This window comes from Cyclopterus lumpus, chromosome 10 (assembly GCF_009769545.1).
Source record: "Cyclopterus lumpus isolate fCycLum1 chromosome 10, fCycLum1.pri, whole genome shotgun sequence".
Classification (NCBI taxonomy): domain Eukaryota; kingdom Metazoa; phylum Chordata; class Actinopteri; order Perciformes; family Cyclopteridae; genus Cyclopterus; species Cyclopterus lumpus.
The window spans coordinates 23,388,941-23,409,072 of NC_046975.1; the positions used below are offsets into that span (position 1 = coordinate 23,388,941).

The following is a 20,132-nucleotide window of genomic DNA, read 5'->3' on the forward strand; positions in this document are numbered from 1 at the left end:
CTCCTCTTCAGTTTTAAAAAGGTTGACCTTTAATCCCCGTAAGTCGCTGTAATCATCCTCAAGCAGCAGTCGCTCGATGTCGCAGGATCTCTGAAAGGGGGGAAAGAAGCGTGACTGCTTGTCTTTGAGTTGCAGGGCGTGAGGACGTGTTGTTAGTGAGGAGCCTGTCAGCGCCACGGACTTCCCTTTTAAGATCCTTCAGCTCGATGATTGAGTTCACTGATATTCCCGTTTCGCACGCAGCAGCAGCGCACATGAACACGACGACGCTTCCCACACATCCCACCTCCCTCCTTCCGATCCATCAAACCAGCTTCTTTAAAAAGGTCGGCGTTAACTTATTTGCACTACCTCAAAAAAAAAAAAAAACCTCGTCCTTCATGATGTCCGAAGAATGCTCCTCCGACCTGAACCGACGGATCCCAAACGTCTTAATCGTAAAAGAAAAATAATCACCTTTTATATTTGCAGTGTTATTTGCTTGCTTATAATAAAACGAGGCCGGGAAAAAAAGGTCAAATCTAGTATTTCCCCACCCTGCGACCTCTCAGAAGTGTGTTGCTCCGCCCCTTCTTTGCAGGTTTCCGACCTCCGGATTTTAAAACCAGAGTCGAAAATGTAATAACTTGTTACCATTTTCGATGAAAACATTGATCGGAATGTGAAACAGTTACGAATGCAACACAAGACGTATCAAATATCGGCATCGAACACGCGGGCGCGCGTGGAGAAAAAAAAAAAAAAAAACACCAGCGGACACAGTTTCAGTGAAGTCTCAACGTGGGGTCAGATAGTACGACACATACAGTATATGCCAAAAATACCAGGATGTCCTCGTACATATGGTCGCTTTTTTTTTTTGCACAGCATGTAAGCCAACGTGCTCTTCTGGCTGTTTTTACCCACAATCCTTTGTGCAAAGAGGGTCAAAAGTTATGACGAAGGCGTACGACCCAATTGAGTAAAAAGGAAAAAAAAGTATGCGACTTTGAACGCGTCTCTAATGAGCTAATGAGCTAATGAGCTAATGAGCACATTCACGCTCCCGGAGGAAGAAAAAAACCTCTTTTTTTTTTTAAATTTGCGTTTGTGTCGTTTTTAAAGACTTTATCCTGATAAACTTGTGCAGCGCTCCACGTGCACTCGCTGCTCGTGGACGACTCGCTGCAGGAGCTTCTGACGGTTGTCATATCCGTGTATTTATATGTTTACTGTACAAAAGATTCTCCAACATCAACATCTCATCCCTTTGATCGCCGAGTGGAAAGTTATTACGATTTGGCTTTTGACATCGCGTCCTCACCGTTAATCATAAACACCGCTTACGGGGGATCCAGATGCGGGTTTTTACTTCTTTTTTTTTTATAACAATAGCACATTCCTGGGATTAATTTGTTATCCCGCTTTCAAAGAAAAAGAATCCGGGTGCGGTGCAGCAGCAAGTCTGAAGAGGGGCCGCTATGCAACACGTAGTCACATGACTGAAAAGCAAACTAAGGTTACTTATTAAAACCCTCTGAAACCCCCCCGAGCGGTTTCAGGGGGGGCGCTTCTTCCGCTCCTGTCACCTTTTTTTTTTTTTTTGTGGAAACAACACAATCGCAATCACACTTACACACACAGCCTGCAAGTTCACTCAAAAGTTTCTGACTGTTTAATCTCCGTTTCAGTGGCGAAAGCATTGATGTGTTCGAGGACCACGGGAAAGATGAAAATATGAAGATAATTACAGTTTTTAACAGCTTCTCGCTGTGATTAATGGTGTAGTTTTGCCGATTTTTTTCGAACCCCAATCTCCTGAAAAATGTCCCCACAGATTTAGACCAAAGCTCAAGAATTAGCTGGCTAGCACATTCCCCTAAAACCCTTCCCATCTTCTTCCTCCTGCAGGTATAAACTCTGAGGTGAAGTACTCCCTGCTGGCGGGCGACGGCGGCTACTTCTCTCTGGAAGAGTTCTCCGGGATCCTGCGGCTGGAGCGACCCCTGACCTCCGACGCGCCGCCCGCCTTCGAGCTGAAGGTGAAGGCCGCCGACCGCGGCCTGCCCCGCCACCTCTTCTCCGTCGCGGCCGTGACGGTGGACGTGGTCTCCCTGGACGACTACCAGCCCGTCTTCCTGAGCTCGGAGTACACCGCCCGGCTCCCAGAATCCCTGGCGGTCGGGTCGCAGGTGCTGAGCGTCTCCGCCCTGACGGAGGACGGCGACGGGCCGGATCCCGTCGTCTACCGGATCGCGTCCGGCAACGAGGAGGAGCGCTTCCACCTGGACGCACGGACAGGTGGGAACGCTTTTACACTCTTATATTCTATCTAACCCCACAATTACAAACAAATGAGGCATAGACGTCCATACAACCAGAGGAGTCGCCCCCCTGGTGGTCAGGAGAGAGAATGCAGCTTTAACACATGAAGCATAGACTTCTATACAACCAGAGGAGTCGCCCCCTGGTGGTCAGGAGAGAGAATGCAGCTTTAACACATGAAGCATAGACTTCTATACAACCAGAGGAGTCGCCCCCTGGTGGTCAGGAGAGAGAATGCAGCTTTAACACATGAAGCATAGACTTCTATACAACCAGAGGAGTCGCCCCCTGGTGGTCAGGAGAGAGAATGCAGCTTTAACACATGAAGCATAGACTTCTATACAACCAGAGGAGTCGCCCCCTGGTGGTCAGGAGAGAGAATGCAGCTTTAACACATGAAGCATAGACTTCTATACAACCAGAGGAGTCGCCCCCTGGTGGTCAGGAGAGAGAATGCAGCTTTAACACATGAAGCATAGACTTCTATACAACCAGAGGAGTCGCCCCCTGGTGGTCAGGAGAGAGAATGCAGCTTTAACACATGAAGCATAGACTTCTATACAACCAGAGGAGTCGCCCCCCAGTTTGCTTCACCGCCGGAGTGACACACTTCAGTGCAGCGTGTCTGTGTTCGGCGCCACGCACACCCACACACACACACACACACACACACACACACACTACTGCCTTAGAAACCGACCCCCAGCTTGGCGGATCAATTCTTTATCGATACGCCATCGATTTCTGTGGTGACTCTGGACAAAGTGACCGAAAAGGCAGCCGCTCCTTCTGTAAAGCCGCGACGCAGTTTTGCAGAATGCACTTTTAATTTTCGACCGATATTTATAAAAGAAAACTCGCGCTTTGAACAAATATATTGATATTCCAAACAAATGCTCCCTGAGTGTAAAGGCTCCCGACAACCTTCAAAGGTGATTAAAAAGTTAACTTTTGGGGTTTGAAGATACAGACGGTGGAGTTTGCGATTGGCGAGGTGAAAACGTGGAATCGTTTCGTTATTTATTTGCAGGGAATTTAATTTGACCGCGCCGACGAAAAAATCAATTAAATACCAGTGGGAACCCTTACTTTTAATTCTGCAGAAATGTTATTAATTTAAAGGAAGTTATTAACACGAGGAAGTGTGTCCATGATAAAACTCACTGAACAGAACAAACCGTGTTCTGTATCTACAAAGAGAGAGAATGACTCACCGGCTTGTCGAAAACCCTCAAATAATGATTATTAAATGCATTATGCATGTTCTGCGTCACCAGTGAGTCTCTCAAAAGGCCGCCGTTAAGGACGCATGTCTGAAGCAGTGAATCTCACGTAATGTGTGAAAGTTCTGCACGAAGAAGAAAGCAAATATAACTTTCAGAGAAGCGTGATCATGTTTTCTGGATGATCCAAAATAACTCAAACCTCCACTGAAGTCTGTAAACAATCAAAAGTTCTACTATGTTATACTTTTACTTTGGTTGTAGTCATCTGGAGTGTTTTTTATAGACTACCAATGGTAGTTTTATTGATCTGCTTAGAGCTTAGCGTCGTAATCCATCTCTAATATCTCTTCATGTTGTTGTGAAATCCTTTTTAAACAACTGGATTCATTCCCGTTTCTCCACCCGAATCGTAACCAAACATGTGATGAACCACAAGAGGCTCGTCAGCTCCGCCCCTCCCGACACGCCTTCAATGAGCCTTCACGAAAACCGAGATGGACTTCAATCGCGTTCAACACAAAAGAACAAGTTGCATCCATTTGTGCCTCCTTGTTCCTTTTCCTGAACGGACACACCCAGAGATAATAACTGGATTCAGTGTTTCCCATTAATTACCCTGGCGGCCCTCCCAGTCCTGCCTGGGGGCTTCAGCCTGGCAGGTGGGGGGGGGGGGGGGGTCGGATCCCTGTCCTGGACCCTCACCGGCCCCGTTTCCTTGGCGCTGCACCCCGACTGGCTTGAGGACGCTTTTGGAAAGGCCCCGGGGGGGGGGAATGGCTCTCGTGCATCTGGCCTTGAGCTTCAGAGCGTCCTGGTGCATGCTGGGGGGGGGGGGGGGGGGGGGGGGGGGGGGGGGGAGGTGTCCCACGCATGACTCGTCTACACTGATGTGCAGGACACATAAGCGAGATCTGAGCCGCGGACTCGAGGTGCAAATAATAACGTACCTGTTGAAACCCGGAGCTGGTTTAGTTTGGTGGGTGCCATGTTATAGAGTGTGGCCCGAAGGAGAGTGAGACATCCCAGTTGGAACGACCGTCGGAGGACACATTACATGCGTTACCGTCGGCAACCGAGCGACGCGCGAGTCAGACGAACGAGTGAAGAAAAATAAAGTATGAAAGGATGACGACTCTGCAGCGTTTTAGTCTTGACAGGTTAAAATCCGTTTATCCAACCAATACAAACGGAGCGTTGTCTTTCCTCCATCTCTCCTAAAGGAGAAAAAAGGCTATTTTATTTATTTACAGTACATATATATATATATATATATATATATATATATTTATTTATATTAATGAAAAAGAAAAGTAGGAGCAGTTTTTAATCAAACAAACAGCCGAAAATGCCGAAATGCGAGACCTTGCACATTCTTTAATATGTTGTAATGAGTCTTTGGCTCCTGAGGCGAATTCGTCCTCTAACTTCCTTCCTCTCGTGCGGAAGAGATCTAACTTTTTTCTCACGATTAAATAAAACAAAAAAAAAACATCTTCTCGCGTGCACAGGTGAGATTTTTAATAATCCGGTCTCCTCCTCCTCCTCCTCCTCCTCCTCCTCCTCCTCCTCCTCCTCCTCCCCCGGCAGGCCTGCTGACCCTCGTGGCCCCGCTGGACTACGAGGGCTCCCGGGAGTTCTACCTGGCCGTGGAGGGGAGCCGCGGCAAGTCGTCCCTCAGCGACCTCGCCACGGTCGTCGTGGAGGTGACGGACGTGAACGACAACGCGCCGGCGTTCGGGCGAGGCGACTACAGCGCGGAGGTATCGGAGGACCTGACGCCCGGCAGCCTCGTGATGAAGGTAACGGCTTCGGAAACCGGCTGGGTTCCAATTCTGTTTGGAGGAAATGTTCTTTTATTCTGAAAGAGAAAACGGAAACGGAAACGGATGCTTTTATTTATTTTCCCGCTGTACCAAACACACATTATATATATATATATATATATATATATATATATATATATATATATATATAATATTAATATATAATATATTTATAAATACATTTTTATGTACACACATATATTTATATATTTATAAATATATTTATATATAAATATATAATATATATATTTATATATAAATATATAATATATATATATATATATATATATATTTTAAAAAAAAATATATATATATATATATAAATATATTTATAAATATATATATATATATATACACACACACACATACACAGCCGAGAGCTATGTAATAAGCAGGGCTGAAAATAAATAGTGAAGTGAAGGTTACATTACTTGCATGACTTAATAACGGATTCTTCGACACACACACACAAATATACACACACACACACACACACACACACACGAGAGCCAGTGGAACAATTATAAGTCACACACACATTGACGTCAGTAATCTTTGATGGAATCCTTGAATTGAATTGGACTTTAAATTAAACACATTTTACAAGGTTCACTTTAACTTCCTCCCTCTGTCAGCACACACACACACACACACACACACACACACACCATGCATCAGCACACACATCACACAACTCAAACAGGTTTAGAACAAACGGAACTCGTGAAAAAGGAAAAAGTCGCATTATTCCATACGCACAATGACGACGGGGCAGTACGGGATGCTCTGGCAGCCTATCGGTGATAACCATGTGTACAACACACACACACGCACACACACACACACACACACACACACACGCGTGAACGCACACAGTTATCCGACAACATGTCGGCCGCGATAACGCAGCAATAACACAGCTCGCCGGCTCGCTGATGCTCTCTAATCACGTCGGTCCACGTTTTACATTTTTTCTTCTCGTCTCTCAGTCAGGGGAAACTATTATGGGATTCACCGGCCAACGCAATGCGGAGGGGAAACACAGAGGACAAGTTTTTTTCTTTTCTTTTTTTTTCTTTCCTAGAGGTCACTTTAATGTTTCCTAGAGGTCACTAACATGTTTCCTAGAGGTCACTAACATGTTTCCTAGAGGTCACTTTAATGTTTCCTAGAGGTCACTTTAATGTTTCCTAGAGGTCACTAACATGTTTCCTACAGGTCACTTTAACATGTTTCCTAGAGGTCACTTTAATGTTTCCTAGAGGGCACTTTAATGTTTCCTAGAGGGCACTTTAACATGTTTCCTAGAGGTCACTTTAACATGTTTCCTAGAGGTCACTTTAATGTTTCCTAGAGGGCACTTTAACATGTTTCCTAGAGGTCACTAACATGTTTCCTAGAGGTCACTTTAATGTTTCCTAGAGGGCACTTTAACATGTTTCCTAGAGGGCACTTTAATGTTTCCTAGAGGGCACTTTAACATGTTTCCTAGAGGTCACTAACATGTTTCCTAGAGGTCACTAACATGTTTCCTAGAGGGCACTTTAACATGTTTCCTAGAGGTCACTAACATGTTTCCTAGAGGGCACTTTAACATGTTTCCTAGAGGGCACTTTAACATGTTTCCTAGAGGTCACTAACATGTTTCCTAGAGGTGACTAACATGTTTCCTAGAGGTGACTAACATGTTTCCTAGAGGTCACTAACATGTTTCCTAGAGGTGACTAACATGTTTCCTAGAGGTCACTTTAATGTTTTCTAGAGGGCACTTTAATGTTTCCTAGAGGTCACTTTAATGTTTTCTAGAGGTCACTTTAACATGTTTCCTAGAGGTCACTTTAATGTTTCCTAGAGGTCACTTTAATGTTTCCTAGAGGGCACTTTAACATGTTTCCTAGAGGTCACGTTAATGTTTCCTAGAGGTCACTAACATGTTTCCTAGAGGTCACTAACATGTTTCCTAGAGGGCACTTTAACATGTTTCCTAGAGGTCACTAACATGTTTCCTAGAGGGCACTTTAACATGTTTCCTAGAGGTCACTAACATGTTTCCTAGAGGTCACTTTAATGTTTTCTAGAGGGCACTTTAACATGTTTCCTAGAGGTCACTTTAATGTTTCCTAGAGGTCACTAACATGTTTCCTAGAGGTCACTTTAATGTTTTCTAGAGGGCACTTTAACATGTTTCCTAGAGGTCACTTTAATGTTTCCTAGAGGGCACTTTAACATGTTTCCTAGAGGTCACTTTAACATGTTTCCTAGAGGTCACTAACATGTTTCCTAGAGGTCACTTTAATGTTTCCTAGAGGGCACTTTAACATGTTTCCTAGAGGTCACTAACATGTTTCCTAGAGGGCACTTTAACATGTTTCCTAGAGGTCACTAACATGTTTCCTAGAGGGCACTTTAACATGTTTCCTAGAGGGCACTTTAACATGTTTCCTAGAGGTCACTAACATGTTTCCTAGAGGTCACTTTAACATGTTTCCTAGAGGTCACTAACATGTTTCCTAGAGGTCACTTTAATGTTTCCTAGAGGTCACTTTAATGTTTCCTAGAGGTCACTAACATGTTTCCTAGAGGTCACTAACATGTTTTCTAGAGGGCACTTTAACATGTTTCCTAGAGGTCACTAACATGTTTCCTAGAGGTCACTAACATGTTTCCTAGAGGTCACTTTAACATGTTTCCTAGAGGGCACTTTAACATGTTTCCTAGAGGTCACTTTAATGTTTTCTAGAGGGCACTTTAACATGTTTCCTAGAGGTCACTAACATGTTTCCTAGAGGTCACTTTAATGTTTCCTAGAGGTCACTTTAATGTTTCCTAGAGGGCACTTTAACATGTTTCCTAGAGGTCACTAACATGTTTCCTAGAGGTCACTTTAATGTTTCCTAGAGGTCACTTTAATGTTTCCTAGAGGTCACGTTAATGTTTCCTAGAGGTCACTAACATGTTTCCTAGAGGTCACTAACATGTTTCCTAGAGGGCACTTTAACATGTTTCCTAGAGGTCACTAACATGTTTCCTAGAGGGCACTTTAACATGTTTCCTAGAGGTCACTAACATGTTTCCTAGAGGTCACTTTAACATGTTTCCTAGAGGTCACTAACATGTTTCCTAGAGGTCACTAACATGTTTCCTAGAGGTCACTTTAATGTTTCCTAGAGGTCACTTTAATGTTTCCTAGAGGTCACTAACATGTTTCCTAGAGGTCACTAACATGTTTTCTAGAGGGCACTTTAACATGTTTCCTAGAGGTCACTAACATGTTTCCTAGAGGTCACTAACATGTTTCCTAGAGGTCACTTTAACATGTTTCCTAGAGGGCACTTTAACATGTTTCCTAGAGGTCACTTTAATGTTTTCTAGAGGGCACTTTAACATGTTTCCTAGAGGTCACTAACATGTTTCCTAGAGGTCACTTTAATGTTTCCTAGAGGTCACTTTAATGTTTCCTAGAGGGCACTTTAACATGTTTCCTAGAGGTCACTAACATGTTTCCTAGAGGTCACTTTAATGTTTCCTAGAGGTCACTTTAATGTTTCCTAGAGGTCACTTTAATGTTTCCTAGAGGGCACTTTAACATGTTTCCTAGAGGTCACTAACATGTTTCCTAGAGGTCACGTTAATGTTTCCTAGAGGTCACGTTAATGTTTCCTAGAGGTCACTAACATGTTTCCTAGAGGTCACTAACATGTTTCCTAGAGGGCACTTTAACATGTTTCCTAGAGGTCACTAACATGTTTCCTAGAGGGCACTTTAACATGTTTCCTAGAGGTCACTAACATGTTTCCTAGAGGTCACTAACGTGTTTTCTAGAGGGCACTTTAACATGTTTCCTAGAGGTCACTTTAATGTTTCCTAGAGGGCACTTTAACATGTTTCCTAGAGGTCACTTTAACATGTTTCCTAGAGGTCACTAACATGTTTCCTAGAGGTCACTTTAATGTTTCCTAGAGGGCACTTTAACATGTTTCCTAGAGGTCACTAACATGTTTCCTAGAGGGCACTTTAACATGTTTCCTAGAGGTCACTAACATGTTTCCTAGAGGGCACTTTAACATGTTTCCTAGAGGGCACTTTAACATGTTTCCTAGAGGTCACTAACATGTTTCCTAGAGGTCACTTTAACATGTTTCCTAGAGGGCACTTTAACATGTTTCCTAGAGGTCACTAACATGTTTCCTAGAGGTCACTTTAATGTTTTCTAGAGGGCACTTTAACATGTTTCCTAGAGGTCACTAACATGTTTCCTAGAGGGCACTTTAACATGTTTCCTAGAGGTCACTAACATGTTTCCTAGAGGTCACTTTAATGTTTCCTAGAGGTCACTAACATGTTTCCTAGAGGTCACTAACATGTTTTCTAGAGGGCACTTTAACATGTTTCCTAGAGGTCACTAACATGTTTCCTAGAGGTCACTAACATGTTTCCTAGAGGTCACTTTAACATGTTTCCTAGAGGGCACTTTAACATGTTTCCTAGAGGGCACTTTAATGTTTTCTAGAGGGCACTTTAACATGTTTCCTAGAGGTCACTAACATGTTTCCTAGAGGTCACTTTAACATGTTTCCTAGAGGTCACTAACATGTTTCCTAGAGGTCACTAACATGTTTCCTAGAGGGCACTTTAACATGTTTCCTAGAGGTCACTAACATGTTTCCTAGAGGTCACTTTAATGTTTCCTAGAGGGCACTTTAATGTTTCCTAGAGGTCACTTTAATGTTTTCTAGAGGGCACTTTAACATGTTTCCTAGAGGTCACTAACATGTTTCCTAGAGGTCACTAACATGTTTTCTAGAGGTCACTAACATGTTTCCTAGAGGTCACTAACATGTTTCCTAGAGGTGACTAACATGTTTCCTAGAGGTCACTTTAATGTTTTCTAGAGGGCACTTTAACATGTTTCCTAGAGGTCACTAACATGTTTCCTAGAGGTCACTAACATGTTTCCTAGAGGTGACTAATATGTTTTCTAGAGGTCACTTTAATGTTTTCTAGAGGTCACTTTAATGTTTCCTAGAGGTCACTAACATGTTTCCTAGAGGTCACTAACATGTTTCCTAGAGGTGACTAACATGTTTCCTAGAGGTGACTAACATGTTTCCTAGAGGTCACTTTAATGTTTTCTAGAGGGCACTTTAACATGTTTCCTAGAGGTCACTAACATGTTTCCTAGAGGTCACTAACATGTTTCCTAGAGGTGACTAATATGTTTTCTAGAGGTCACTTTAATGTTTCCTAGAGGTCACTAACATGTTTCCTAGAGGTCACTAACATGTTTCCTAGAGGTGACTAACATGTTTCCTAGAGGTCACTTTAATGTTTTCTAGAGGTCACTTTGATGTTTTCTAGAGGTCACTTTAATGTTTCCTAGAGGTGACTAACATGTTTCCTAGAGGTCACTTTAATGTTTTCTAGAGGTCACTTTAATGTTTTCTAGAGGTCACTTTAATGTTTCCTAGAGGTCACTAACATGTTTCCTAGAGGTCACTAACATGTTTCCTAGAGGTGACTAACATGTTTCCTAGAGGTCACTAACATGTTTCCTAGAGGTGACTAACATGTTTCCTAGAGGTCACTTTAATGTTTCCTAGAGGGCACTTTAACATGTTTCCTAGAGGTCACTAACATGTTTCCTAGAGGTCACTAACATGTTTTCTAGAGGTCACTAACATGTTTCCTAGAGGTCACTAACATGTTTCCTAGAGGTGACTAACATGTTTCCTAGAGGTCACTTTAATGTTTTCTAGAGGGCACTTTAACATGTTTCCTAGAGGTCACTAACATGTTTCCTAGAGGTCACTAACATGTTTCCTAGAGGTGACTAATATGTTTTCTAGAGGTCACTTTAATGTTTTCTAGAGGTCACTTTAATGTTTCCTAGAGGTCACTAACATGTTTCCTAGAGGTCACTAACATGTTTCCTAGAGGTGACTAACATGTTTCCTAGAGGTGACTAACATGTTTCCTAGAGGTCACTTTAATGTTTTCTAGAGGGCACTTTAACATGTTTCCTAGAGGTCACTTTAACATGTTTCCTAGAGGTCACTAACATGTTTCCTAGAGGTCACTAACATGTTTCCTAGAGGTGACTAATATGTTTTCTAGAGGTCACTTTAATGTTTCCTAGAGGTCACTTTAATGTTTCCTAGAGGTCACTAACATGTTTCCTAGAGGTGACTAACATGTTTCCTAGAGGTCACTTTAATGTTTTCTAGAGGTCACTTTGATGTTTTCTAGAGGTCACTTTAATGTTTCCTAGAGGTCACTAACATGTTTCCTAGAGGTCACTTTGATGTTTTCTAGAGGTCACTTTAATGTTTCCTAGAGGTCACTAACATGTTTCCTAGAGGTCACTAACATGTTTCCTAGAGGTGACTAACATGTTTCCTAGAGGTGACTAACATGTTTCCTAGAGGTCACTTTAATGTTTTCTAGAGGTCACTTTAATGTTTCCTAGAGGTCACTAACATGTTTCCTAGAGGTCACTAACATGTTTCCTAGAGGTGACTAACATGTTTCCTAGAGGTCACTTTAATGTTTCCTAGAGGTCACTTTAATGTTTTCTAGAGGTCACTTTAATGTTTTCTAGAGGTCACTTTAATGTTTCCTAGAGGTCACTAACATGTTTCCTAGAGGGCACTTTAACATGTTTCCTAGAGGTCACTAACATGTTTCCTAGAGGTCACTAACATGTTTCCTAGAGGTCACTTTAATGTTTCCTAGAGGTCACAAACATGTTTCCTAGAGGTCACTAACATGTTTCCTAGAGGGCACTTTAACATGTTTCCTAGAGGTCACTAACATGTTTCCTAGAGGTCACTAACATGTTTCCTAGAGGTCACAAACATGTTTCCTAGAGGTCACTAACATGTTTCCTAGAGGTCACTAACATGTTTCCTAGAGGGCACTTTAACATGTTTCCTAGAGGTCACTAACATGTTTCCTAGAGGTCACTAACATGTTTCCTAGAGGTCACTTTTACATTGTTTTTGGCCCTTTTAACATCCAACAGGGTGTACAGTGTATTTTATACAACAGGAGCACCAGAGTGGGGAAGCAGACATCGATGCTGACTCTATTATCGTTCGGCATTGTATTCATCGGGTGCTGTCCTCCCCTCTACCTGCCCAGGTAACGGCCAGCGATCAGGACGGTCCCATCAACAATCTGCTGCGTTACTCCATCGTGAGCGGGGACGCTCTGCAGCAGTTCTCCATTCACCCTCGCAGCGGAGAAATCACTGTCCGCACGGCACTGGACAGGGAAGAGGTCAGTGTGTGTGTGTGTGTCAGATGAGTCAGAATGAACTCAAAAAGTCTAAGAAGAATTAAATAAACCGTCCTCCCCTCCGTCTTCAGGTCCCTCACTACTCTCTGACGGTGCAGGCAGCAGATGAAGGGGCTCCTCCTCTGTCCTCGGCCGTCCTCATCGCCATCACCGTCACCGACGTCAACGACCACGCGCCCGTCTTCTCCCAGGTCAACCACAACCTGCTGCTGCAGGTATGACAGCCAGATCCTCTCCTGAAGCATGTCTGCTTCAGGGTGCTATATATATATATATTTATATATAAATATATATATGTATTTATATATATATATATATATATATGTATTTATATATATATATATATATGTATTTATATATATATATATATGTATTTATATATAAATATATATGTATATATAAATATATATATATTTATATATAAATATATATATATATATATACTTATATATAAATATATATATATTTTTTATATATATTTTTATATATATATATATTTAGGTATGACAGCCAGATCCTCTGCAGCATGTCTGCTCATCAGGGTGCTACCCCCCCTCCCCCCCCCCCCCTCCCCAATACATGGGATTCATCTGCTAACTTATGTCCCTTGAGTTCCATGTTTTTAAAAGGTTTAAGGAACAAGACAACATGTTCTCAGCCTTAAAAAGAACCCCCCCCCCCCCCCCCCCCAGCTCTTACACAAACCAGTGCATCAACAAGCAATATGTTAAAAAAAAAGTAGAAAGATAATAAATTCACCCAAAAAAGCTCTCGACAACACAACGGAAGAAGAACAAACTCTCTTTTACACGAATGTGAGCAGCTGCTCACCAAAAAGCCAGTTCAGGTAATTTCTCTGCGTTGCGTCGGTGACCTCAAAAAGCTTCTCGAGGTCCACCTGAAGAAGACCGACGTTCTCACGGTTTGAAGGTAATTGAAGAGAATTCCCTCTCTCTCTGCGTCATTACGAGACTCCGTTCCTCCAGTGGAAAAACACACCGCGGAGCTCATTAAAAGTTGTGTGCCGAGAGTTCAAGACGGGGGGGGGGGAGGGGGGGGGGGAACAAAAAAGTGTCTTCAGAGAGCTTCTGAGCTCTGTGGGGATCAAAGAGGGAGCGGGTAGCTCAGATGTCACGATTGGTCGGCGTTGAAGTTGCCTGAAAACCTGCTAACTACCGGGCCGGAGGAAAACTTTTTAACAGTCAGTTTTTGGTGGTGAATCCAAAATGATTGACACCGTCTGCTCGTGCTCGGCCCGGTGGAGGACAGCTCTGATTGCACGCAGCAGATGGAGGTGTTTATTTATTTATTTATTCTTCTACCCAGGTGTTTAATACCTTTTAGAAATAAATATATATATATATATATATATTTATTTATATATATATATATTTTTATAAATATATTTATTTATAAATATATATATATATATATTTGTTTACACTATATATATATATATTTATTTATATTTATATATATTTTTATAAATATATTTATTTATAAATATATATATTTGTTTACACTATATATATATATATATATATATATATATATATTTATATTTATATATATTTTTATAAATATATTTATTTATAAATATATATATATTTGTTTACACTATATATATATATATATATATATATATATATTTATTTATTTATATTTATACTGCCTTCGTCTGGACCGCGTGAAACGGGACCACCACTAGCCGACCTCGGGGAACAATTATAACCAGACCAACGATTCCTGAAGACCTCTCTTTATTTTATTTCTGCCGGCTCACAGACGTCTGACCGAACCAGTCGATTGGAAAAATGAACCTACTTCTGCCTCGAATAGTTCAGACTGGTGCAAAGAGCTTTACCCTGTTTGCCATTTATTCATTTAAATAAAAGATGCATTTCTCACCGGGAGCTCTGGTATCACGGTGATGCCGCGGTGAAGGTGAGCGAAGAGCCGACGCACCTGGAATCAGACGCCTCACCCGGGATGACTCACGCGGGTTGAAATTTAAAAGGGCCGGCGTCGGCGATGTGTGTTTTTAGCCCATTAACTCTAAATTGCTGCCCACTCGCCGAAGCTCTAAGATTGATAACTTTATTTTTCCTCCTATTAATGTCAGCGAGCAACGAAAAATCATCAGACGGAACCTTTTTAGATGTTCTTTGCAACGGTAATCCATCACGGGGAACAATAAAATAACTATTTGTTTATGTAAAGTGGCTGTCGTAGGGGCACCGGGGGACCGTGTAAAGTATGCTATCGATGCGCTTGCGGAACCAAACGATTAGAGGAAGACTTGCTTGTTGGTCAACATTAAAAGGTACCCAGAAACCATTGCTTCAGAATTGAGACGTAGTCCACCCCTCACCCTCAATGTCCTCTAACAGTGTTCAGATTTCTATTAAAAGTGTCCGTCAATATATTAAGGAAACCACACATTTTGTATTTATTGATCCAGTCTGTTAAACTACATTTAAGAAGAAAGCTGTGGAAAGAGCCCGTCATGTGATTTACATTGCAGCTCATTTTTCGTGGCTGCAGCCTCTCCTCTCACTCGCGTTTCCAAGCATCCCATGAATGCACCGCAAGGCTTTGAAAACAGATAAAACAAAAACAATATTGATTTTAAAAAACGAGATGAGCCCAGAGCATCCTGATAGTCGATCTAGAAATAAGTAATAAGATGGAAAATGTCCAGCGGGGATATTTTATAATCAGGTGCTCTTCACTCAAACTGTCTCTAATTAACTATGAAATATTAAAACGAACCCGGGTTCTCCTGCAGGAGGGCGAGTCGGTGGGCAGCGGCGTCCTCCAGCTGGTGGTGACGGACGGGGACACGCCCAGGAACGGCCCGCCCTTCTCCATCCACATCGTCAGCGGCAACGAGGACCGCCGGTTCCACGTGGACCAGGGCGGCCTGCTGTCGCTCGCCGCGCCGCTCAGGAAGAAGGTCAAGCCGCGTCACCAGCTCAAGATACAGGTGAATACCGTCAACGTTCACCTGTTCACCTGTTCACCTGTTCACCTGTTCACCTGTTCACCTTGCTGTTTGCTCCTGACGGGTGAAGTGTGTTTTGTGAATGGAGTCGGGTGGTTTTGAGCACAGCGAAGAGGAGAAGATAGTCTAAAAATAGCATAAATACGTCCTCATGCTCTGTTTCTCTAAAAAAAAATCCACTTAAAAATCCAAACTCTTCTTTTAACCGCCGCTATTCTATTATTTATGTTTATTTTTTTACTTTTTCCTCTGCACGACTTTGTCATATCTGTCAAATCTCACATTCCCCCCCCCCCCTTGAGATTCACGTCTTCATCGTAGTTTTTTTTTACTGGAATCTCGTGAAAATAAAATAATAAAATAAAAATCTCACATATTGTCACACGCTGTGAAAGAAAACCTCAAAGTGCTTTATTGTCTTCCTGGTTCAGTGATAACAAATAATAATAAATAAATAAAAAAGCGCAACTCTTTTTGTTGCTGTGCTGCTGACCTCTGACCTCTGTGGGGCGTCGGGTTCACCGGCGGTGCAGATAATCACCTTTTCTTTAGCGTCGGTTGCATAGACGGGTAAAGTCGTATTTATAAAGAAAGTTGTTTTTTTTAAGGTTATTATGAGGTCACAGCTTTTTAAGGATAAGATAAATGAACTGAAAGTATTTTTATTTATTTTTTTAGTACAGCTGAATTGGCACATTAGTGGATTGCATCGCATGGATTTTTCTGTATGCCGGCTGAAATGTTTTGGGATTTAAAAACTGCTGAATTGTGATATTTTTCTTAAAATATCGGCTTTTTTCTTCCACATGCATCTCGTTTAGAGTAAACAAACGTAATCTTTTCTCTTTATTTCCTAAAATGATTATATGTTGTGCTCCTCGTCCACGCCGTCAGGTGACGGACAGCGGCCACCCCCCCCTCTCCTCCATCTGCGTGGTCAACGTCAACGTCACCGAGCAGAGCAAGTACCCTCCCTCCGTCGCGCCCCTGGAGGTCTTCATCACCACCTCCGGCGGGCTGTTTGCCAACCGGGTCATCGGCCGGGTCCACGCGTCGGACCAGGACCCGCAGGACGTCCTGGTCTACGGGCTGGTGTCCGAACACCCGGGCGGAGGGAGGTTCTCCGTCGACCTCGCCGACGGCAAAATCTGGGCGGACGAGAACCTGAAGGAGGGTTCCTACTCGCTCAACGTCAGCGTGACGGACGGGAAGTTCGCGGTGTGGACGGGGGTCCGGGTCCACGTGTGGGCGGCGGACCAGAGGGAGCTGGACTCCGGCCTGACGCTGCAGCTGGTGGGGCTGTCGCCGGAGGAGTTCCTGGGCGACCACTGGAGAGGCCTGCAGCGCGGCCTGGGACAGGCTCTGGGTCTACCCAGGCAGGAGCTTCACCTGGCCAGCCTGCAGCAGGTACCCGACACCCGGGGGGTCCTGGAGGCCCTGCTGGTCTGGAGGCCTCCGAGTGGACTCGTCCAGGCTCTGCCAACCAACCGGCTCGCAGGTGATCCATCAAGATGCGATGCATGTTTATCAAGGGCCCTGAAGTTCTAATCTAGAATCCAGATTCATATAAAAGTTCAAGGATTTGAGAGTTATAAAGTTTACGGGAAATGGGCTTCTGGAACCCTGACACCCTCTTTTGGACGTAGGTGTCATATCGGACGTGGAGGACTCTCTGGGCCTCAGCATCCTCCGGGTGAGCCACAACGGGTGTCTGGGCGCCGGCTGCCCGCCGCGAGGCTGCAGGAACGCCGTCCGGCTGACGGCGGAAGGACCGAGCCATTTCACCACCGCCAGAGCCGGTTACATCACGCCGCGCCACACCTGGGAGAGCGTGTGCCCGTGTAACGGTAACGTGGAGAGGTTCACTTACTGACGGAGAGGTTTTGTGGAGCGAGAACAACGTGGAATCGGCCTCCCACGTGGACGCGTCTCTAGTCTCCTTTAGCTGCGTCTCCGGTTTAGCCGTGCGTGAACACGCCCCCCTCGGTGAGCTCCTCTGTGGCGAGCGGCGCCGCTTCGGCGGACCCCGTCCTCGGTCACATTCCTGTGGGGATTAGTGTTGGAGGAGCTCGGGGCTCATTATCAATGAATCATCCGCCCCCTCGGTGCGTTATCGCCCGTGCGTATTTTGACTATCGGGCAGTTACCGCGGCGATAAGGAGACGATGTCGTGTGAACGATGATGTCGCGTGAGGACGGAGAGCGGGCGAGAAAAACACGTCTTAGAGGTTGAAGGTTCACTTTATTTATTTATTGTTTTATTTGCATCAACATCGCCTCCAAAAATGCTACATTTGAGTAAAGTATATTCATCATATATATATATATATATATATATATATATATATATATATATATATTCTTATTTTATCAAATCATTTTTCTCTCATCAATTTAACTCACCTCCTCCGTAGTGAAAATGTTTTTATTTTTTTTATTTAAAGGCCAACAAATATGGATTTATGTAGATTAATTCATTAGATTAAAAAAAAAATATGTTGGGAATTGTGGAAATTAATTACATCTATCAAAACATTTTGACTTTACTAAGTTATTGGAGGTGTTTGGAGTCTGAAACGAAAGTCAATGTTATGATTCGGCCCTAAAATAAGTCGTTTTAATTTGGGACATTTGAGCGTCACCAACAATCAATCGATCTAGATTTACACTCACGTGTCACTGAGTACGTTTAATATTGTTTTATCGGACAGAAGAAGATATTGAAATGTTTTATTTACAGCGTCGGAAGAATTTTTATGAACTAAACTCTCATTTGGTTAATAAAAATGATTATTAACACATTTTAACACATTTTTAACTAACTAATGCACGTTATGAAGAAACTTTAGTTTTTATTTGTTTCTAACTGGCGCTCACAAACAAACAAATGAAGAAACTTTAGTTGTATTTGTTTACTTCTAACTGGCGCTCACAAACAAACAAATTAAGAATCTTTAGTTGTATTTGTTTACTTCTAACTGGCGCTCACAAACAAACAAATGAAGAAACTTTAGTTGTATTTGTTTACTTCTAACTGGCGCTAACAAACAAACAAATGAAGAAACGTTGGTTGTATTTGTTTACTTCTAACTGGCGCTAACAAACAAACAAATGAAGAATCTTTAGTTGTATTTGTTTACTTCTAACTGGCGCTAACAAACAAACAAATGAAGAATCTTTAGTTGTATTTGTTTACTTCTAACTGGCGCTCACAAACAAACAAATGAAGAAACTTTAGTTGTATTTGTTTACTTCTAACTGGCGCTCACAAACAAACAAATGAAGAAACTTTAGTTGTATTTGTTTACTTCTAACTGGCGCTCACAAACAAACAAATGAAGAAACTTTAGTTGTATTTGTTTACTTCTAACTGGCGCTCACAAACAAACAAATGAAGAAACGTTTGTTTTATTTGTTTACTTCTAACTGGTGCTCACAAACAAACAAATGAAAAGTCTTTAGTTGTATTTGTTTACTTCTAACTGGCGCTCACAAACAAACAAATGAAGAAACTTTAGTTGTATTTGTTTACTTCTAACTGGCGCTCACAAACAAACAAATGAAGAAACTTTAGTTGTATTTGTTTACTTCTAACTGGCGCTCACAAACAAACAAATGAAGAGTCTTTAGTTGTATTTGTTTACTTCTAACTGGCGCTCACAAACAAACAAATGAAGAAACTTTAGTTGTATTTGTTTACTTCTAACTGGCGCTCACAAACAAACAAATGAAGAAACTTTAGTTGTATTTGTTTACTTCTAACTGGCGCTCACAAACAAACAAATGAAGAAACTTTAGTTGTATTTGTTTACTTCTAACTGGTGCTCACAAACAAACAAATGAAGAGTCTTTAGTTGTATTTGTTTACTTCTAACTGGCGCTCACAAACAAACAAATGAAGAAACTTTAGTTGTATTTGTTTACTTCTAACTGGCGCTCACAAACAAACAAATGAAGAAACTTTAGTTGTATTTGTTTACTTCTAACTGGCGCTAACAAACAAACAAATGAAGAAACTTTAGTTTTTATTTGTTTCTAACTGGTGCTCACAAACAAACAAATGAAGAGTCTTTAGTTGTATTTGTTTACTTCTAACTGGCGCTCACAAACAAACAAATGAAGAAACTTTAGTTGTATTTGTTTACTTCTAACTGGTGCTCACAAACAAACAAATGAAAAGTCTTTAGTTGTATTTGTTTACTTCTAACTGGCACTCACAAACAAACAAATGAAGAAACTTTAGTTGTATTTGTTTACTTCTAACTGGCGCTCACAAACAAACAAATGAAGAAACTTTAGTTGTATTTGTTTACTTCTAACTGGCGCTCACAAACAAACAAATGAAGAGTCTTTAGTTGTATTTGTTTACTTCTAACTGGCGCTCACAAACAAACAAATGAAGAGTCTTTAGTTGTATTTGTTTACTTCTAACTGGCGCTCACAAACAAACAAATGAAGAAACTTTAGTTGTATTTGTTT

At 42.1% G+C, this 20,132-nt stretch overlaps 1 protein-coding gene across 1 annotated transcript in view; it reads left to right on the forward strand.

The window, feature by feature from the left end:
• Nucleotides 1-20,132, forward strand: part of fat2 (FAT atypical cadherin 2) — an 85,126-nt gene that overhangs the window by 48,349 nt on the left and 16,645 nt on the right. Inside the window, exons 16-22 of the mRNA XM_034543573.1 lie at nt 1,891-2,280; nt 5,118-5,329; nt 12,494-12,631; nt 12,721-12,864; nt 15,438-15,635; nt 16,548-17,151; nt 17,300-17,500. Of these exons, the coding sequence (XP_034399464.1) occupies nt 1,891-2,280; nt 5,118-5,329; nt 12,494-12,631; nt 12,721-12,864; nt 15,438-15,635; nt 16,548-17,151; nt 17,300-17,500 (1,887 nt within the window). The remainder of the gene's footprint in view (nt 1-1,890; nt 2,281-5,117; nt 5,330-12,493; nt 12,632-12,720; nt 12,865-15,437; nt 15,636-16,547; nt 17,152-17,299; nt 17,501-20,132) is intronic.